Raw genomic sequence first — 19,146 nt, 5'->3', positions numbered from 1 at the left:
GTCTTTTGTGAATGCTAGTGCCAGGAGTTGTCACCTTAGTTTCATACAGAAATCTATTAAGTTATCAAAAACTGAAAAATTTATAAGAATACCCAAAACTGATAAAATTTATACAAAAATAATGAGGGATTTTTTTTTTGTACATTTCTATATAAATGAGTTAGATTTATGACATGGAATTATTAGCCACCATAAAGTCTACCCTGCGAATCAAAAACTTAATGAGAGAGATTTCAACCAATTTCAGTAGAACTAACTTCTCTGGAAGAGTTTCATCTCATGAATCCCTAGGCCAGAGACTACCTGGGTTAAGAGATTTGATCAATACAATATCAAGGTGAAGAGTCTGAATTGGCAAGAAGATAGCTCTGGCTTTCTCAAGCCTTTAAATATTGAGTATGCATATAAAAGAACTTCAGAAGACTTCCATAGAGGTCAGGTCTCTATGGAATAGGAAATTATTTTTTATAAAGCAAACAATTGATTATCTGATGCTAGTGAAAAACTTTTGCATTATAAGAGAAATACAAGACAGAGAATGCTAGTCAACATCCTAAGGGGGCATCCTAAGGTGCCCCCAAGTTCAGAAAATAACACTGCACTCAAAGTAACACCAGTAAGAATGAACATAAAATGTATGACATTAGCTATCTGCACAGGTAATCATATGAAGTCGTGGTTTATAACTGTGTGGTTGAGGACACTGTCTATGAGGAATGAGAGGGAGAAAGAAAAGTATAGATTGCCTCAGTAAAGGAGTCAAGGCTGGAATGTTGATTAAAAAATCTGCTTTGAAGTGTTAAGATTTAGGGAACTCTGAGAGAATTTTTAAAAAGAAATTTAAAGAGGCAAGGACTGTACATCAGGGTTACTGTTTAGAACTGAATTGGGGTTAGAGGAACAGAGGGAGGGTGTCTGTGTGGTCATTGTTATCAGATGCTGCTGAGAAGTCAGGCAGAATAAAGGACAACAGGAAAAGATGACCCTCAAAAAATGTTTAGTGCAATTACAGGAATGAAAGATTCTTATGTAAAAGAAGAGAATAAGGGCTGAAAATATGAATATGTGGTTGAGACCTTGCATTAAAGAATGTTAGAGTTTAATGGAAGGAGAGAACAGGATGATGAAAAAAAAAAAAAGCTGCAATCAAGAATCAAGTAAAAGTTATGTTTTGGTAAGATAGAGAAAACAAACTCCATGTAAAGAAAGCATTTAATAGAAAAGGATAAATTGAAATCTATGGAACAAAGCATATAGAGAATGAGTCTTTATCTCATTCTAAAGTCAGATTATCATCACAATGTAATGGGGATTTGTCAAAGATTATTTTGGTAATCTTTGATGTGAAAGATGTGATTTAACAGAACCTGGAATATCATGAATTATTGATGAAAATGTTTCTAGGGCATCTTTAAAAACTAAAATATAGCTATTCCTTTAAAAAAATTTTTAAACTTAGTATTTTATATGCAAAAGCCTCTGATTTAACAAATTTTGTCAATTTAAATTCCAGAGAGAAAAATGTGATGAAAATGTAAAGTCAATTTAAACTGCTATAAGAAGTCATTATTTTTAAAAATCTATCATTATTGGCATCAGGTTTATAAAATGCATTTATAAACTGCATTTTGCATTTTATAAACCTGTCTACATATATCACTTATGAACTCATGAGAAATCATATTTTTAAGAAAGAAGAGTGAGTCTCTAGATTTTAAAAAATAATTTTCTTTAAAAATATTTTTCAAAGTCTCAGGATGAAAAAGAACAGTTAAAGAAATATATTGAGTTAAAACAATCTCTGGAGTATAACTTGGATCAAGAAATGAAGAAAAATGATGAATTAGAAGAAGAGATTACCAGGTAAGATTTTAATATTTCAGAACATTTCTACCATTAAGATTCAACTATAATTTTACTTTATTAAATCCAAAAAACAAATTTATTTTCTATCTGTAATTTTCATAATTAAACAAATTATCCTGTTTAAAAATTTACTTGAGAAACTCACAGCACAATCTGAAACTGTTTTGAGTGCCAATATATTACACTTACTTTTTAATGATTCCTAAAACCATAATGAGGATGCCTTTTGCATCTTCCTCTCAACTGCACTTTTCATGTCTACCCTGAATTTTTATTTCTGCAATTGTTGCTCTCTCTGGTGCTCTTTCCTTCACTTAGTAGTGTGCTTCAGCATTCAAATCGTGTGATATCTAAAATCCTGTCCATGTCATTGTTTAACAACATCAAAAAGTATCTTGATTTGGCTTCTGTTTCTTTCTCCTTTTTTTATTTTTTTTTTTATTTTCACCCAAGGACATTTTTCCTTTTTTTTTTCCAGATAGAGTGGGAGGGGGAGAGAGAGAGAAAAAAAAAACATCGACGTGAAAGGGACACATCGAGTGGTTGCCACCTGCATGACCCAACCAGGGCCGGGGACAAACTGCAACCAAGGTACATGCCCTTAGCAGGAACTGAACCTGGGTCTCTCTGGACCACAGGCCGACACTCTAACCGCTGAACCAAACTGGCCAGGGCTCTTTCTCTTTTTTTAGTTATAAAATATATCACACATACAAAAATGTACACATGACTTGAAGTTGTGTAATCATGTTTTTCCCACTCATATGAAAAATAGATCCTCTGCCTGTGGCTCAGTTGGTAGGAGCATCATCCCATGCACCGAAAGGTTGCAGGTCAGATCCCAGGCCAGGGCACATACCTAGTTTGATCCCCAGTCAGGGCATTTACTGGAAGGAACTAATCGATGTTTCTCTATCACATTATTGTTTTTCTTGCTCTCCCATCCTCTCTCTCTAAAAATCAATAAAAACATATCCTCAATTGAGGATTAAAATAATGACATCTTTTCCAATGTCTGGGAAGCTCCCACATGGCTTCACTGTTTATTCTCTGAGAACTTAAGTTTGTTCTCTTCTTATTTAACTGTCTTTCTAAACATTTTTTATATCCCTTTTATATTGTTAACATTGTACTAGCAAAAATCTCTCTTAAAAGTCTTGAAGAGACTGTTACACATTATCTCTCTGATTTCCCTTCTTCTAAAGGCCTGCCCCTGTCCAAATTTTTCTTCAACTCAGACTTCAAAAACTTTTCTTTCCTGCTTCTCTTTCTATATTCAGTGATCTCCTTGATGTTTTTGGTTGGTACTTTTCTTCTTATAGACTATTATCAATAGGAACCAAAAGGTATTTTTATATCTTTTCAAACATTTACATATAATTATACTTTTCTTTACCTTGGATACTGATCTCTGGTTTCTAGTTGATATTTAATAATGGCTTAATGTTTTACTTAACATTACTAAAATGAATATTAATAATTTATTCATAAGAGCTCTATATAGCTATAGTATTAACTCTATCATATACATCATGAAATTTTTTCATCTTATTTACATAAGATAATTTAGATAGTATGCTTTCAAACAATATTAATTGGAACAAATAAGAGGATTGTAATCTATAGGTTTATTTTATATGAATTTGACTTACTCATTTTGTACATTTCTGCAGATTTAAGAAACTCTTAAAAATTACAGAAAGGAAGTTAAATGAATATGAAAATGGAGAGCTTAGTTTCCCTGAAGATTTAAAACCGAAACAAATTGAAATGGATATTCAGATTAATGTGTTAAAACACAAGGTAATTTTTAATCAGTTTTGAGACCCCCAAATCACCTAATTTGGGGAAATATATATTATTTAATGCTTTGAGTGGTGAAATATAAATTTTTCTATTAATTTTATGGGCTTGATATCAGTGAAAAAGATAGCTTTTTTCTTTATCACTGTTCTATGAAAAGGACACACTGTTAGCTCTCCTGAGTTTTGAACCCTGGCAAGAAGCATACCACTACTGGACTCCAGTCACCAGCCCCAAATCAAAAAACAATGTACTTTTGGCAACAGCTTTATTGAAATAGAATGAACATACCATTCAGTTCACTCATTTAAAGTATACAACTCCGTGGCTTTTCCTATATTCAAAGATTTATACAGTGATCATCACAGATCAATTTTAGAACATTTTCATCACTCTAAAAAGTAAGCCTGTGCCCTTTAGTAATCACCCTGTGCCAATGTCCACTACCCTAATCTTTCTGGGGAACCACTACTGGACTCTCAGTCTGTATAGATTTGTCTGTTCTGCACATTTCATACCAGTGGAATCATACAATATATGGTCCTTCATGACTGGCTTTATTATTCATAATGTTTTCAAGATACATCTGTCTTGTAGCATGTATCACTAGTACTTCATCTCTGTTTATTGCTTAGTAACATTGTATGTATGGAAAAAAATTCACATTTTTTAATCTATTCGTCATTTGATGGACTTTTGCATTGTTTCCACTTTTTGGTGTTATTAATAATGCTGGTATGAATATTTATGTCCAAGTTTTTATGTGAACATATGTTTTCATTCTCTTGGGAATATATTTATAAATGGAATTGCTGGGTCTTATCTTTAACCCTTTGAGAAACTGCCAGACTGTTTTCCAAAGTGGCTACACCATTTCGCATTTTCATTCACAGTGGATGAGGGTTCCAATTTTTCCACATTCTTGCCAACACTTGTATCACCTACCTGCCTTTTGATTGTAGCCATCCTACTGAGAATGAAGTGGCATATTATTGTGGTTTTGATTTGCAATTTTTTTTTTACCCTCACTCAAGGACATTTTTCTATTTTTTGTTCAGATAGAATGAGAGGGAGAAAGAGAGAGAGAGATTGAGAAACATCGACATGAAAGAGACACATCTAGTGGTTGCCACCCGCCTGACCCAACCAGGGCCAGGGACAAACTGCAACTGAGGTACGTGCCTTTAGTGGGAACAAACCCGGCTCTCTCTGGACCGCAGGCCAATGCTCTAACCACTGAGCAAAACCAGTCAGGGCACAATTTTCTTTTTTTAATCCTCACCTAAGGATATTTTTCCATGTATCTTCAGATAGAATGGGAGGGAAGGAGAAGGAGAGGGGGGTGAGAGAGAGAGAAACATCAATGTGAGAGAGACACATTGACTGGTTGCCTCCCACATGACCCAGACCAGGGCTGGGGATGAATCACAACTGAGATATGTGCCCTTGACTAGAATCAAGTCTGCAACTCTGGTCCATGGCCCATACTCTAACCGCTCAGCCAAACCAGCCAGGGTTAATTTGCAATATTCTAATGACTAGTGATGTTGACCATCTTTTCACATTTTTATTATCCATTTGTATATCTTCTTTGAAAAACTGTCTATTCAGTTACTTTGCCCATTTTTAATTGGATTGTCTTTTTATTAATCAGTTGTAAGAATTCTTTATATATCCTAGATACAAACTCTTTATTAGATAAAGGATTTTCAACCATTTCTTCTATTTTGTGGCTCACTTTTTCACTTTCTTGATGGTGTCTTGTAAAGCACAGAAGTTTTTTATTTTGTTGAAGTCAGTTAATGTGTTTTTGACCTTTGGTTTCACATCTAAGAAAAATGTCCACATCACATACATCTTTGTTTTCTTCTAAGAGTCTTTATAGGGTTGGCTTTTACACTTTGAGTTGATTTTTATGTATGATAGGACATAGAGGTCTAATTTTATTCATTTGCACGTGGATCCAGTTGTCCTAGTACCATTTGTTAAAAAGACTACTCATGTCTGGTTTAATTGTTTGGCACCCTTGTCAGAAAGCACTTGACCATATAGGTGAGGGTTTTATAAGAACTCTTTCCCAGTCATCTTGCATGTCACCAATTGTTTTATGTAATAATAAAATTTCAGTGTAGTAAAATCTTTTTAACTCTACTTTTGTGGAGATTTTTGCTTGTTGATAAAGCCTGTGGCCAGCTTAGGTTTTGCTGACTCTGTGACATAATGGAAAAGTAGACTGACAGAAATAATGTCCATTTCTTTCTTCTTCATTCAAAGATTTCTGTCTAGGGTCTAACCCAGGGCCTACCACTTCACTCCCATTTCATTAAATCCTGGTGAGAGGATCTGCTGACTCAGTCATTTACTTCATTGTGCTTAGCTCATTGTTCACACACTTGCCAGTAAATTCCACTGTCACCTTTTCTCTTTGGAAATCTCTCCGTTTGAAATCTCAGAATTTTAGAGCCAATATCTGTGCTATGGAGAAACACTGTGGTATAACATAAAGATGAGGTGGTCTTACCTTCCCATACCAACAAGCTTAAAGTAGAGGACAGATTGTGTTTAAGGAGTGCCAAAGGACACTACAGTTGTTTTACTACTGAGGTTTAAAATGATTTTATAATGTTCTCTGTGTTCTCACTGAGGAAAGGAAAACTCAGTGTAACCATGGAATTTGTCTCCATGGCCCCTGGCTGTTCCCTCTCAGCCCCTGTTCTGTCCTTTTCCTGAGAAACGGCCTGTGCCTGCGGCTCCTCTCAGCCTGCTCCCACCCTCAGAGCCTCTCAGACCACAGGCCTCTCTCTCGTGTGCTGTCCTGTCTCCTGTAGTCCAAGCTGGCAGGCAGGGCTTTTGCTACGACAGTTCTCTTAGGAGCTTTGAGTTTCCCGTGAACTTTATTGGGGTTCACGCCATTAGAAAAGCCACCCTCACAAACTCTTTTCAGATAAGCTCTTTACCTTGGGCTCCCTGGGGCTGCTGTAGGACAGCGCCTCTAAAATCCTTACATTCTGAGAATCCTTAAAGGAATTTGAGGCACCACGTCAATCTTTCTGTGGTCTTAAGGGTTTCATAGTCTTGGTTTCAACCTTACACCATGTTTTCCTGGAAGCACCATGGACTTGATGTTATTCCAGAGGCCATTTATTTATTTTAGAATTATTTGACAATTAGACATGTGGGAGAAGCTATCATTGGGAAATGGATATTTGAAACCAATAAGTCCTTGTTCTTTTATATTTAATACTCTTTCTTTAGCTTATGTTTCTCATCAATGTTATGTTCAGCTGCTTCACAGCAAGACCCCCTTTCATCCTGATGCAGTTTTGTTTTGTTCACTTTCCCAGAAACCCTTGCTGTCGACCTCTTCAGGGCCCATCCGGGCCCCACTCACCGTCTCTGGGAGGCCCTTTTGGTTTTCACTCTCGTTCTTCTCTACACTATTTCAGCTTCCACCTACCTTCTGTTCAAAGGCACTTCAACATGTTTTGAATTTTTTCATTTTTAGTGTCAGCACTCTATTTTTCACATCAGTGTCTGTGCCAGTTATTGATTGCTGCTAAATAAACCACCTCCAAACCCAGTAGCTCAAAACAGCGTTTACTTTGTTCACAAGTCTGCAGTGAGGCCCGGCGCCGTGAGGCCAGCTCATTTCTCTTCCCCTGGGCGTCACCTGGGATGACTCAATGCTGGGAACCAGAATCATCTAAAGGCTTCTCCACTCACCTGTTGCAGGGGGCTTTGGGTGGGATGTCCGCTGGGGCAGTCTCAGCTGGACACCTATACAAGGACTGACTATGTGGCTGCTGCAGTGTTCCCAACATGACGGCTGAGTTCTCAGGGGAGCTTCCCTAGAGAGAGACAGACAGATGGAAGTGTATCACCTGGACACAGAAGTCACCCGGCAGTTTCACCACATCCCGTTCCCTAGAAACCAGTTACTTTCTCAGGCCAGCACCTGTTTCATGGGGAAGAGCCACAGAACTTGTAGACATGTTTTAAAACCTCCACATCCTTAGCCTTTTCTTACCAAATAATCATTATATCTAAATAAAAGTATTCTTCCCAAGTCATTATCACTGAAATTCCAGCAAGTATTTTTTGTTGTTGTTGCTGTTGTTATTTAGTGTGTTCTCTCATTTTGTGGAAAAAAACTACAAATTTTGTGAAAGCACTACTGAATTAAGCCTTTTTGTTGTTGTTCTAAAAAATGTACGGCTCATCTCACTAAACTTTTACAATGGAAGATATGATTTCTCTTTAACCCTGGGAATCATTTCTTTTTGGAATGCAATTCAAATTAGTGTCAACCATTTGTAGTTCTGTAAAGGGCTCTGCCATAGAATCCACATGTATAAGATTCACTAATTAGGGTCTTATTTGAGAAGGGATTTGTTCACTCAGGCCTTAATATCTGAATATGATATCCCTAGAACTTCTTTAAAAAATATGGAGAATTAATATTGGGGAAGAGGTAAGAGACTTTTTACAAAGAGGTGACTTACAGTCATTTTTTGAAGGAAAGACATGAAAAAGTCACAGAAAAAAGTATAAAATCAAGTGCAGCTGTTGTATAGAAGATGACAGTAAATATTTTTTTGTGACTCCTGATAATTTTAACTTTGGTCTTGATTCTAATTAAAACCCTCATTCAAAGACTCCACTACAATACATACAACATTTTATTGCAACTAATTCATTTCCAAATTTCATACTGGTATTAAATTGGACAATTATTCCCAATCTACACTTTCTTAACCAACCTACATTATTTTATTCATGCAGAATGATGACCTTACATCAAAACTGCAAACTGCATCTTCCAAATGTCTACGCCTGGATGAAGAAAATAAATATCTTCAACAGGAGTTATTATCTATGAAAGCAATAGAAAAGAAATGTGAAAAACTACAAAATGATAAAAAGAAGTGGAAACAGGAAGTAGTGAACCTCAAAAGACACATGGAAATGAATATGGTAGAGTTCAGTGAAGTACAACAGTATAAACAGAATATTGAAGAAAGAGCAAGACAGGATGTAGTAGAAAAATTAAAAGAAGTCAATCTATTTTTACAGGTCAATTCATTGATCTTTAATATGCTTTGTTTTGTTTTACTTCAAATTACAGTTTGGAGATATTCATTGTATGTGTTTCCCCTACTTCCCTTAATAGCAGCTTGTAGACTTCAGGAAGAAGGATGGTATTTGTTTCTCCTTTCAGTATTTCAGTTTCCATCATTTTATTTTTAAGACCAGTTGATATAAAACAAGACTATTAAGAAGAAAATAAAAAATTTTGATTTAAAAATTATACCATTAAGTTACATTGTTCAATTAAAAAAAATTTTTTTAATCCTCACCTGAGGATATTTTTCAATTTATCCTCAGATAGAGTGGGAGGGGAGGAGGAAGAGAGAGTGAAAGAGAAACATCGATGTGAGAGAAACACATCAAATGGTTGCCTCCCACAGGACCCCAACCAGAGATGGGGATGAACCAAAACCGAGGTAAGTGCCCTTGGCCAGAATGGAACCAGAGACTCTTTGGTCCATGGGCTGACACTCTTAACTGCTGAGCCAAACTGGCCAGGGCCAATTTTTAAATTGATTTTATTGCCCTTTGACTTATAAGAATGCATGAGTACTGATAAAAGAAAGATTTTACTTTATTTTTATGTTAGATGTAATTTAGTTGACATTGATAATGTTTTAAACTTCAGCTTTCTTTCATGTTTAAAGTTCCTCCTTTAATTATGACTCAAAACTAAAAGAAAAAATGTACTAGAATTGTTTCAATTATACTTATTTTTAAAGTGTATCCTTCTTACTGCTTTAGACACAAGCAGCATCTCAAGAAAATCTGGAGCAGTTAAGAGAGAATCATCTTTCTTCAATAAGAAGTCAGTTGGAACTGAGAATTAAAGATCTGGAATCTGAACTCTCCAGAATGAAAATGTGTCAAGATTCTACAGAAAAAGATTTGGGAAAATATAAGCAACTCTACCTAGAAGAATTAGAAGGTAGAAAGTCATTGGCAATGAAACTAAACAAGTAAGTCAAAACACAGAATCAGAAAAAATAAATTTATCTTATTAATTAGTTTCTAAAGCATAATTTTACCAAGCCAGGTTCGTGAGATTGGTAGAAAGTGGAAACTAGCTAAGTTGTATAATTTGGGGAAATAATGTTAGAAAATGAACTTATCTTTCAAATGTTTGCTTAAGGCAATTTGCATCTCTCCCATGTTTTTGATTTTACATGATTTTATTTTTTTCCCTTAATACTTTCGTATATTAACTTGATCTACTAGTCCTTAAGCTAAGTGTTTTTGAGGCTTTATAATTTAGACAGTCATATTATTATAAAATTGCTTGTTGTGTTACCCTAAATAAAAATGTTAACAAATTTGCCCTGGCCGGTTTGGTTCAGTGGTTAGTGTGTCAGCCTGTGGGCCAGAGAGACCCAGGTTTGGTTCCCGCTGAGGGTAAGTACATAGGTTGCAGTTTGTCCCCGGCCCTGGTTGGGTCGTGAGAGTGGCAGCCACTTGATGTGTCCCTTTCACGTCGATGTTTCTCTCTCTCTCTCTCTCTCTCTCTCTCCCCCTCCCACTCTATCTGAACAAAAGATGAGAAAATGTCCTCAGGTGAGGATAAAAAAAAAAAGAAATGTTAACAAATTTAACTATTTTTGGGGAGATAACAACTTAAACCCAAAGGATTAAGTACTGGGCACATTCTAGCACTTGGTAAATTTACTTTCTTGATTGTGATCTTTGTTATTATCTCTAGAGGGCACCTTGAGAGAACTGATCTTTTGCAGTTTTTCTACCCCACATAGAGACAGCCACATTAAATAGGAAAAGATTAACATAGGGGTGAAGGGCAGTATAACAGACAAAGTGGCCAAAATAACAAGGTGGTCTGCTCGAGGGGGTGCCTTGGTAACAGTGTCATAAGCTCATTGCCTCTGGAGCTGTTTTCATTTATTTTGATCACCAGCTAGGCTATCTTTCTCCCTTAGAGGTTGTTGCTCTAAATTATGCCTCAGTGCACAATGGTTACAATCTCCAAGGCATGAGTGTATTGTACAGGGTGGTGGAAGCAAATGCTTGACAATGTCTTTGAGGGACTTTTTTAAATCTCTAAACTGGTTCACTAAATATGTCCAGGGAATCCTCAAGAATACTGTAAGTACAGCCCTTCGAGAAGGCAGCAAGTATTACCTGTTACTCAGTATACATCACTGATTCCCATTTCTCTCCCTCCCTACTTTGAATTATTTGTTAGTTAGTACCTCCTAGAAACATACGTACTTCTTTAGAGCAATTTAGAACCTAGACTTGTATATGGTAGGTCCGCTCCAACACATTTGCATTGCTAAAATGCTGTTTAGTGGGAAATTCCATTTACTATTGTGGCAACTTAAATATATGCAAGTCACTTTGGGAAAAGTAAAATACTAAGCACTGTTGTTTACAATCTTTACAGGACAAATGAGAGGCTAGCAGAGGTCAGCACCGAACTTCTCCTAAAGCAACATCAAAACAGATCCTTACTCAGGAATCTTAATATGAGGCCAGTCCTGGAGACACCTGGTGCTGAAAATCTTCATAATAGTTTTGTACTCTATGGAAATTCTACTCCAAGAGAAAACTTGGTGATTCCTACCTCAAGGTCACGGGCTTCAAACAACAGCATAGAGACTTACTTGATCAAGGTTAGTTATAGTATCTATTTTCCCTTGGGTTTCAGATTGCTAATAAAATTCTTGTGTTTAATTTGGTAAAAATTCTGAGTTGTTTAATTGACAAAGTAAAGTCTTAGTTATTTGTACTAATATAGAAAGGGACAGAAATTTTACAATCTTTTGGATACTCATTTTCAAATGATACCTATCGTTAAATTTATTCAGTAAATGTGGCTGAAGTGACACATTTTAAATTTAAGCTCATTAAAGTTTTATTTTAGAAATTAAATATTTTGCCTAATTATCAATGCTTGGAGATGCTTTGGGTTTTGTTTGGTGATTGTGCATAACAGTTTTACAGTTCTGCTGAACCCCAATTTTTCTAAACCTAACCATAAGTGAATGATTGACATCCAAACCGTTACCCATATATGGATGTTTGTTATTTAAATAAAACTGAGATACATCCTTTTTATGAATTAAATAAACTTATAACAGTAAAATGATTAATTTCTGGGTTTTTTGCTGTTGTAATCCTCACCTGAGGATATTTTTCCACTGACTTTTAGATAAAGTGAAAGGGAGGGAAAGAGAGGGAGAGAAGCACCGATGCGACCCCGACCATGGCCGGGGATTGAACCTGCAGTCCAGGTACGTGCCCTGGACCAGGAATGGAATTCGGGACTCTCCAGTCCACGGGCCAGTGCTCTAACAGCTGAACCAAACGGGCCAGGGCTAATTTCTGTTTTTAAGGGGAAATTTTGGTCATCTTCCTATGTGAGAGAACATTATTTTTACTTTACTTGCATTATTTTTATTTCAACTTTTATAAAATGTGTTGCTGAGCAGTTGTACATTTTCTAAATAGTTAAATTAAGAAAATATTTGAATTTTCAATTTTTAAAATTTATTTCTTTATATATGAATTTTTAAAATGAGCTCACTCGTCTGGCCAGTTTGACTCAGCAGTTAGAGTGTTGGCCTGTGGTCTGGAGAGACCCGGGTTCGGTTCCCTCTAGGGGCACATACCTCGGTTGCAATTTGTCCCCGACCCTGGTTGGGTCGTGACCATTAATGTGTCCCTTTCACGTTGATGTTTCTCTCTCTCTCCTCCTCCCTCTCCATCTGAACAAAAATTAAAAAATGCCCTCAGGTGAGGATAAAAATGAGAGAGAGAAAGGAAAGGGAAAGGAAAGGAAAGGAGAGCTCACTCGTGTCTGTACATCTTGCCAGCCCTGAGTGACTGGTGACTAAGATGGCAATGACAGGGAGTCTTGAAATAGCAAGTAGCTTTCATGTGTATGGCTGTTAATAATATATCCATTCTTTATCTCATTTATTGAGTTCTTTAGCTCCAGAATTTGTTTTTGGGTTTTTTTTTTATAGTTTTCATCTCTTTGGTAACTTCTGTTTATTAATTTTATTTCTGAGCTCATTCAACTGCCTTCTGGGTTTCTTCATGACTGCTATTTTGATTTCTCTCTCTCTCTCGTTTTTTTTTTTTTTCTTAATCCTCACCTGAGGATATTTTTCCATTGATTTTTAGATAGAGTGGAAGGAAGTGAGGGAGGGAGAGGGAGAGGGAGAGGGGGGAGGGAGGGATAGAGGGAGGGAGAGAGAGAGAGAGAGAGAGAGAGAGAGAGAGAGAGAGAGAGAGAAACATCAATGTGAGAAAGACAATTCAGTTGGTTGCCTCCTGCATAACCCCAACCAGGGCATGGGATTGAACCTGCTACCCAGGTACATGCCCTTGACTGAGAATCAAACCCAAGACCCTTCAGTCTGCAGGCCGATGCTCTAAACTGGCCATTTACATCCCAGTCATCATTTGAGTTTCTTTTTGGAGAAGTGTCACTTCCTTTTTTTTCCCATTAATTTATTTATTTTATTACAGATGTTTCTCATTTTTCCCCCACTGATTCCCCCTTCCTCCTCCTTCCCTGCTCTGTCCCCAGCTTTGTTGTCCATGATGAATGTTCATGCACACATGCATATAAGTTCTGTGGTTTATCTCTCCCCCCAACTCCTCTTCTGGGGATTGTCAGTCTGTGCCCCACTTCCACATCTCTAAGACTACCCCATTCCTCAGACTGTTATGTTCATTATATTCCACAAATAGGTAAGATCATATGATACACGTCTTTCTCTGTTTGGCTTGTTTCACTTGGGATAATACTTTCCAGGTCCCTCCATGTTGTCTCAAAGGATAAGAGATCTTTCTTTCTTACAGCTGCATAGTACTCCATTGTGTATATGCACCACAGCTTTGTTATCCATTCGTCTACTGATGGACATTTGGGCTGTTTCCAGATCTTAGCTATTGTAAATAGTGCTGCTACGAACATGGGGGTACATATATTCTTTCTGATTGGTGTTTCAGGCTTCTTAGGGTATATTCCTAGAAGTGGGATCACTGGGTCAAATGGCATTTCAATTTTTAATTTTTTGAGGTAACACCATAGTGTTTTCCATAGTGGCTGCACCAGTCTGCATTCCCACCAGCAGTGTACTAGAGTCCCCTTTTCTCCACACCCTCGCCAGCACTTGATTTGTTGATGGCAGCCATTCTGGCAGGTGTGAGGTGATACCTCATAGTTGTTTTAATTTGCATCTCTCTGATGATTAGTGATGTTGAGCATTTCTTCATATGTCTCTTGACCATTTGTATGTCCTGTTTGGAGAGGTGTCTGTTTAGGTCCTCTGCCCAACACTTCTTATTTAGGAACATTTTGCTTTCCACAATTCAGCAGGTTAATAATTTGAGGTCTGTCTTTTGTTTTCCAGTAGATGGTATAGTGCAGTTTTGGTTTTCCCTTTCCTGTACTACTGAAGTTTGGGGAGAGGGCTGCAGTGAGTTAAAGGTGTGGGAGGCTTAGCCTTGGACATGGGAGTGGCAGCCGCATGACCTTTGCCTGTGGGAATTTTTTCCTAGAAACTGAAAACTTAAAAATTTATTTCAGACAATTTTATAACAGATAAAATTTCTATGATTTCAAAATTTTTTTATGTGCCAGCATTTTTTAGTGTGCCTAACATAATGCATGTTAGTTCCTTAATTAATGTTCTTTAGATATGTGTTAAATAAACCCTGGCCAGTGTGACTCAGTGGTTAGAGTGTTAGGGTTAGATTCCTGGTCATGGGCATGTACCTGGGTTGCAGGTTCGAACCCCTGCCCCAGTCTGGGTACATGTGGGAGGCAACCAATCTGTCTCTTCCACATAGATGTTTCTCTCTCTCTCTCTCTCTCTCTCTCTCTCTCTCTCTCTCTCTCTCTCTCTCCCCCCCCTCTCTCTTCCTCCCACTCTATCTAAACAAAAATGGAAAAATGTCCTTGGGTGAGGATAAAAAAAAAATTTGTCTTCACCTAAAATTTGTAAAGGTATTGAGTATCACATTACCATTATCACCACAGTGTTTTATGTTCTGTACAGTATTTTAAATCCTTTTTCAGGCATTTAGGGAGAGGATACCTTTTATAAGAAATATTTGAATAACAACACTCTGGATTGGGACACTTAACAGTATAATTTGAAATATTCCTACACATTTCATAATTAAGTAGACTATAATTATACCTAGTGAATGCTTCAAAATTTAGCCATAGAAAGGAAACAAAGTTACAATAAAAGATTTAAGTATTTGTTTCTGTTTTTTTCTGCTTTATTGAATTTATTGGGGTGGCACTGGTTAACAAAATTATACAGATTTCAGGTGGTAATGAATTCTCTTAGTTTTTTCTTATCTGGGAAACTCTTTATATGTCCTTTGTTTCTAAATGACACCTTTGCTGGGCAGAGTAATCTGGGTTATAGGTTCTTGCTTTTCATCACTTTGAATATTTTATGCCAATCCCTTCTGGCCTGCAAAGTTTCTGTTAAGAAATCAGTTGACAGTCTTATGGGAGCTCCTTTGTAGGTAACTATTGCTTTCGTCTTGCTGCTGCTAAGATTCTCTATTTGACTTGAACCTCTTGCATTTTAATGATGATGTGTCTTGGTGTGGGCTTCTTTGGGTTCTTATTTGGGGTTCTCTGTACTTTCTGGACTTGTATGTCAATTTCCTTCACCAGGTTAGAGATTTCTGTCATTTTTTCAAATAGGTTTCAGTTTCTTGCTCTCTCCTCCTTCCAACACCCACATGATGTGAATGTTGGTAAGCTTGAAGTTGTCCCTTGTGTTCCTTGCACTCTTCTCATTTTTCCCCCTGTTCTGATTGGGTGTTTTTGCTTCCTTATATATCAGATTGCTGATTTGATTTTTGGCTTCATCTGCTCTACTGTTGATTTCCCTGTAAATTATTCTTCATTTCAGTTAGAGTATCCTTCATTTATGATTGGTTCTTTTTTATGGTTTTCATGTTTTCTTTTTGTGCTGTTGAAGTTCTCAATAATAAGTTCATTGAGTATCCTTTTGATCATTATTTTGAACTCTGCATCTAGTAGATTCCTTGTCTCCATTTTATTCAGTTCTTTGTCTAAAGTTATGTTCTGTTCTTTCATTTGAGACATGTTTCTTTGTCTCCTCATTTTGGTAGCCTCCTTGCATTTGTGTCTACGTATTAGATAAAGCTGCTATATATTCTGTGCTTGATAGAGTGACCTAATGTAGTGGGTGTTCTGTAGGGTCCAGTGGCACAGCCACCTCAACTACATAGGTACACCACTCCTTCCATGTGTGGGCTGTGTACACTGTCCTGTTGTGGTTGAACTTTGATTGCTGTTGTCATGTCAATAGAAAGGATTTACCCCCTGGCCTACCAGCCACAAGGACTGCCTGACCACTGACCACTGTGGAAGATCAGCTGTGTAGGGGACCACCCCATGGAGCAAGACTAACACCTTTGGGGCTCTGGTGTCAGTTGAGTCCACCCCTCAAGTGTGTAGCTTGTGGAGGTGGTTGGGTGGTACTTCGACATGGTCTGAACCTGTCCACTGGGTGCACTGGCTCTGGGGCCTCTGTGAGGTGCAGCCCAAGGTCAGCTTTCACTTATGTTCTGCCTGGGGCCACCCAGCATAAGTTACAACGCAGTCTGCAGATGGCTGGACTTGGAGGTGCCCAGGTGAGGCCAAGCTGTAAACTAAGGCCAGCTGCTACTAGTGCTGCACCTGGGGCCACTTAACGAGGTACTGGCACCAAGGCCAGATGCTGCTTGTTTGAGAGGTTTCAGGAAAGTTTGAAGCATGAACTAAGACAGGACATTTGTATGGAAAAGCCACTGGAAATGGCTTGTGTGGCCCCAGAGCTTGGTTGGGGTGGGGTCTCAGGGAATCACCAGAGCACATGAACAGTGTGAGCCTGTTCGATGAAGACTCAGATATGGTGCATTCCTGCCAGTTCTGTGCCAGGAGGGCGAGGGGATGGGGTTTCATAGAAAAGGAACAATGACCTCTGCCAGCACTTTTGTCTGGCAGAAAGCTGTGCCCTCAGCTCTCACCCTGATGTCAGACAGCTCAGTTCCTCCCTGCATGCCTTGAGAGCTGCTGCCACAGCCCTGGAGCTCAGAGGCAGTGAGTCCAGAGTAAGTCCATACGCGATCCCTTTATGAGGAACTGCCTGGGACTCCAGGAGCGCTCTGTCTCCATCAGCCACAATCCTTGCTGGTTTCTACAGCCAGAAGCTCTGGGAACTTCTCTTCCTAGCACTTCAGCCCTGGGCTCAGGGACCTGGTTATGGGGCTGGGACCCCTCACTCCTCAGGAGGGGACCTCTGTAGCCAAGTTCTGTCTCCCACTTTTTATATGGCACATGCAGGTGTGCGGCCAACCCGTTCCATTCTCCACCCCTCCTACCAGTCTTAATGTGGCCTCTTCTTTAAATCCCTAGTTGGAGGACTTCCATTCAGCTATATTTCAGGCAGTTCTGGATGATTATTGTGTAGTTTAGTTGTAATTTTGATGTGGTTATGGTAGGATTCGAGTCCTGCATTTACCTACACCACCATTTTGCCCGTAAGTCCCTGATTAAACTTGTATAAAGGGAAATTTTTCTAAGAATTGCAAAGTACCATTCTGTGTAAAATATGATTTGACATGTTTAAACTTTGTAGCAATAGGATCTGACATACGCTATTTATTTTTATAATAATGTCTCTTGTTTAACTCAAACACCACAAATAATATTTGACTTATTTCAGATGCAGCAGGAGTTTGAAAAAACCCTAACTAAAGAACTAAAAGAAGGTATGTTGCCAAAATTTATCAATTAAATTTAGTTGGCATTGATTTCTGAAATGCACTATAAACAGTAAATGGCATTTGTTTCCATGTTTGGATACAGATATTATATTAAATATTTTTTATACACAGTGAATGAAAAATGTGAAAGCATAAACATTCAAAATGAAGAATACACTCAGTCCATATTTATTCATCACATTCCATAGCTTTTTAAAAATCTTAAAAGTCCATGTTTTTTGTTTTCGTTTTCTGCATTTCTGGCTGTCCCTTCCTTTCCTCTGCCACGCCCATGGGACTGTCACCTGCACAGTGACAGTGCTGTTAGAACAGCTCCTCCCACCTCCTTGCTAGTGATGTACCTGGGGAAGCAGTTACCGCTCACACAGCCATCACCCAGGGGTGACATTAAGATGTCCAGGCATTGACTTCATCACTGGTTTACCTTTTACCCTCAGGAAAAACTCCAGATTTCTTTACATGTAGTAAAAATACCAAAATCCATTTAGTTCTTCCCACATAACTCAGCCTTATCTCTAGGTGCCACTTCCCCTGCTCTGCCCCTTTGCTGTGGCTCTGGGCAAACTAGACTGCTTCTCGCTGCACAAGAGCCCTTCCTCCCTCTGGCCTGGCCTCTGCTGCATTGCTCTCTGGCACACATTTCCCTTGTCCTTCAGGTGTCGTCGTGCACATCACCTCCACCGAAACCCAACATTGACACAAACCTGGGATGATGTCCCTTCCATGTGCTCCAGTAGTGCCCTGATTTATTTTTGTCGTGGTCTTCGGGACTCTGAGTGAAAACTGCCCATTTATGTCTTTTCAGTGTATAGTGTATGGTTGTTGAGGGCTGGGTTGTGTCATCTTCATCTTGTAACTCCTGTGCTTGTCATATCCCGAGTGCATGGTTGTTGAACAAATGAATGAACTTCCAGAAAACCAGCAGCTCTGATACTGAGCCACAGTAGCAATAATTCAGTGAGCCACCATGGGCTAGTTGTACTTTACAGTAATCTTGTGTTGTGGTCCTATATAGATGTTGCCATTCTTCTTAACACATACTTAGTTATTGTTTAGATAATTATAATTATTTCTTTTTTTTTCCAGATGCTGCTGAATTTGAATCTGAATCCTACGGAGCTTATCCTGTAGGATCAGTTGATCAGTCAAATTCATATCAAGATTTATTTTTGAAAACATCACAAGAATATGTACAGATTTTAAAGAAAAATTATATGATCTGAAACAAATAGTAAAAGTGTATTTTACTATTTGGACTGTTTACATGCCATTTTAATTGTTTTCCATTAAACACATGATATGTGAAATCTTATTTAAAGATAAATATATTTGGACCACATTTATATGATGAAAATGTATATAATATTTTAAACTCTGTTTCTTTCTTTTTTTTTTTTTTTTATCTTCACCTGAGGACATTTTTGCATTTATCTTCAGATAGAGCAGGAGGGAGAGAGGTGGGAAGAGAGAGACAGAAACATCGATGTGAGAGAGACACATCGAGTGGTTGCCATCCACATGACCCTAACCGGGGCTGGGGACAAACTGCAACCGGGGTACGTGCCCTTAGTGGGAACCAAACCTGGGACTCTCTGGTCCGCA

General features: G+C 38.0%; 1 protein-coding gene across 1 annotated transcript in view; it reads left to right on the top strand.

The window, feature by feature from the left end:
* The window catches only part of LOC118633047 (ankyrin repeat domain-containing protein 26-like), a 129,124-nt gene extending 110,320 nt beyond the window's left edge, over window positions 1–18,804 (top strand). The window contains 7 exon segments of the mRNA XM_036266485.1: window positions 1,751–1,863; window positions 3,540–3,669; window positions 8,452–8,742; window positions 9,502–9,716; window positions 11,153–11,381; window positions 17,484–17,529; window positions 18,631–18,804. Coding sequence (XP_036122378.1) covers window positions 1,751–1,863; window positions 3,540–3,669; window positions 8,452–8,742; window positions 9,502–9,716; window positions 11,153–11,381; window positions 17,484–17,529; window positions 18,631–18,767 — 1,161 coding nt within the window. The 3' untranslated portion in view covers window positions 18,768–18,804.
* The last annotated feature ends 342 nt before the right edge of the window (window positions 18,805–19,146 follow it).

The sequence above is a fragment of the Molossus molossus genome, unplaced genomic scaffold (genome assembly GCF_014108415.1).
Source record: "Molossus molossus isolate mMolMol1 unplaced genomic scaffold, mMolMol1.p scaffold_m16_p_1, whole genome shotgun sequence".
NCBI classification, from domain to species: Eukaryota; Metazoa; Chordata; class Mammalia; order Chiroptera; family Molossidae; genus Molossus; species Molossus molossus.
Note: the sequence above shows the minus strand (reverse complement) of the source record. Positions and strands in the feature narration are given on the sequence as shown.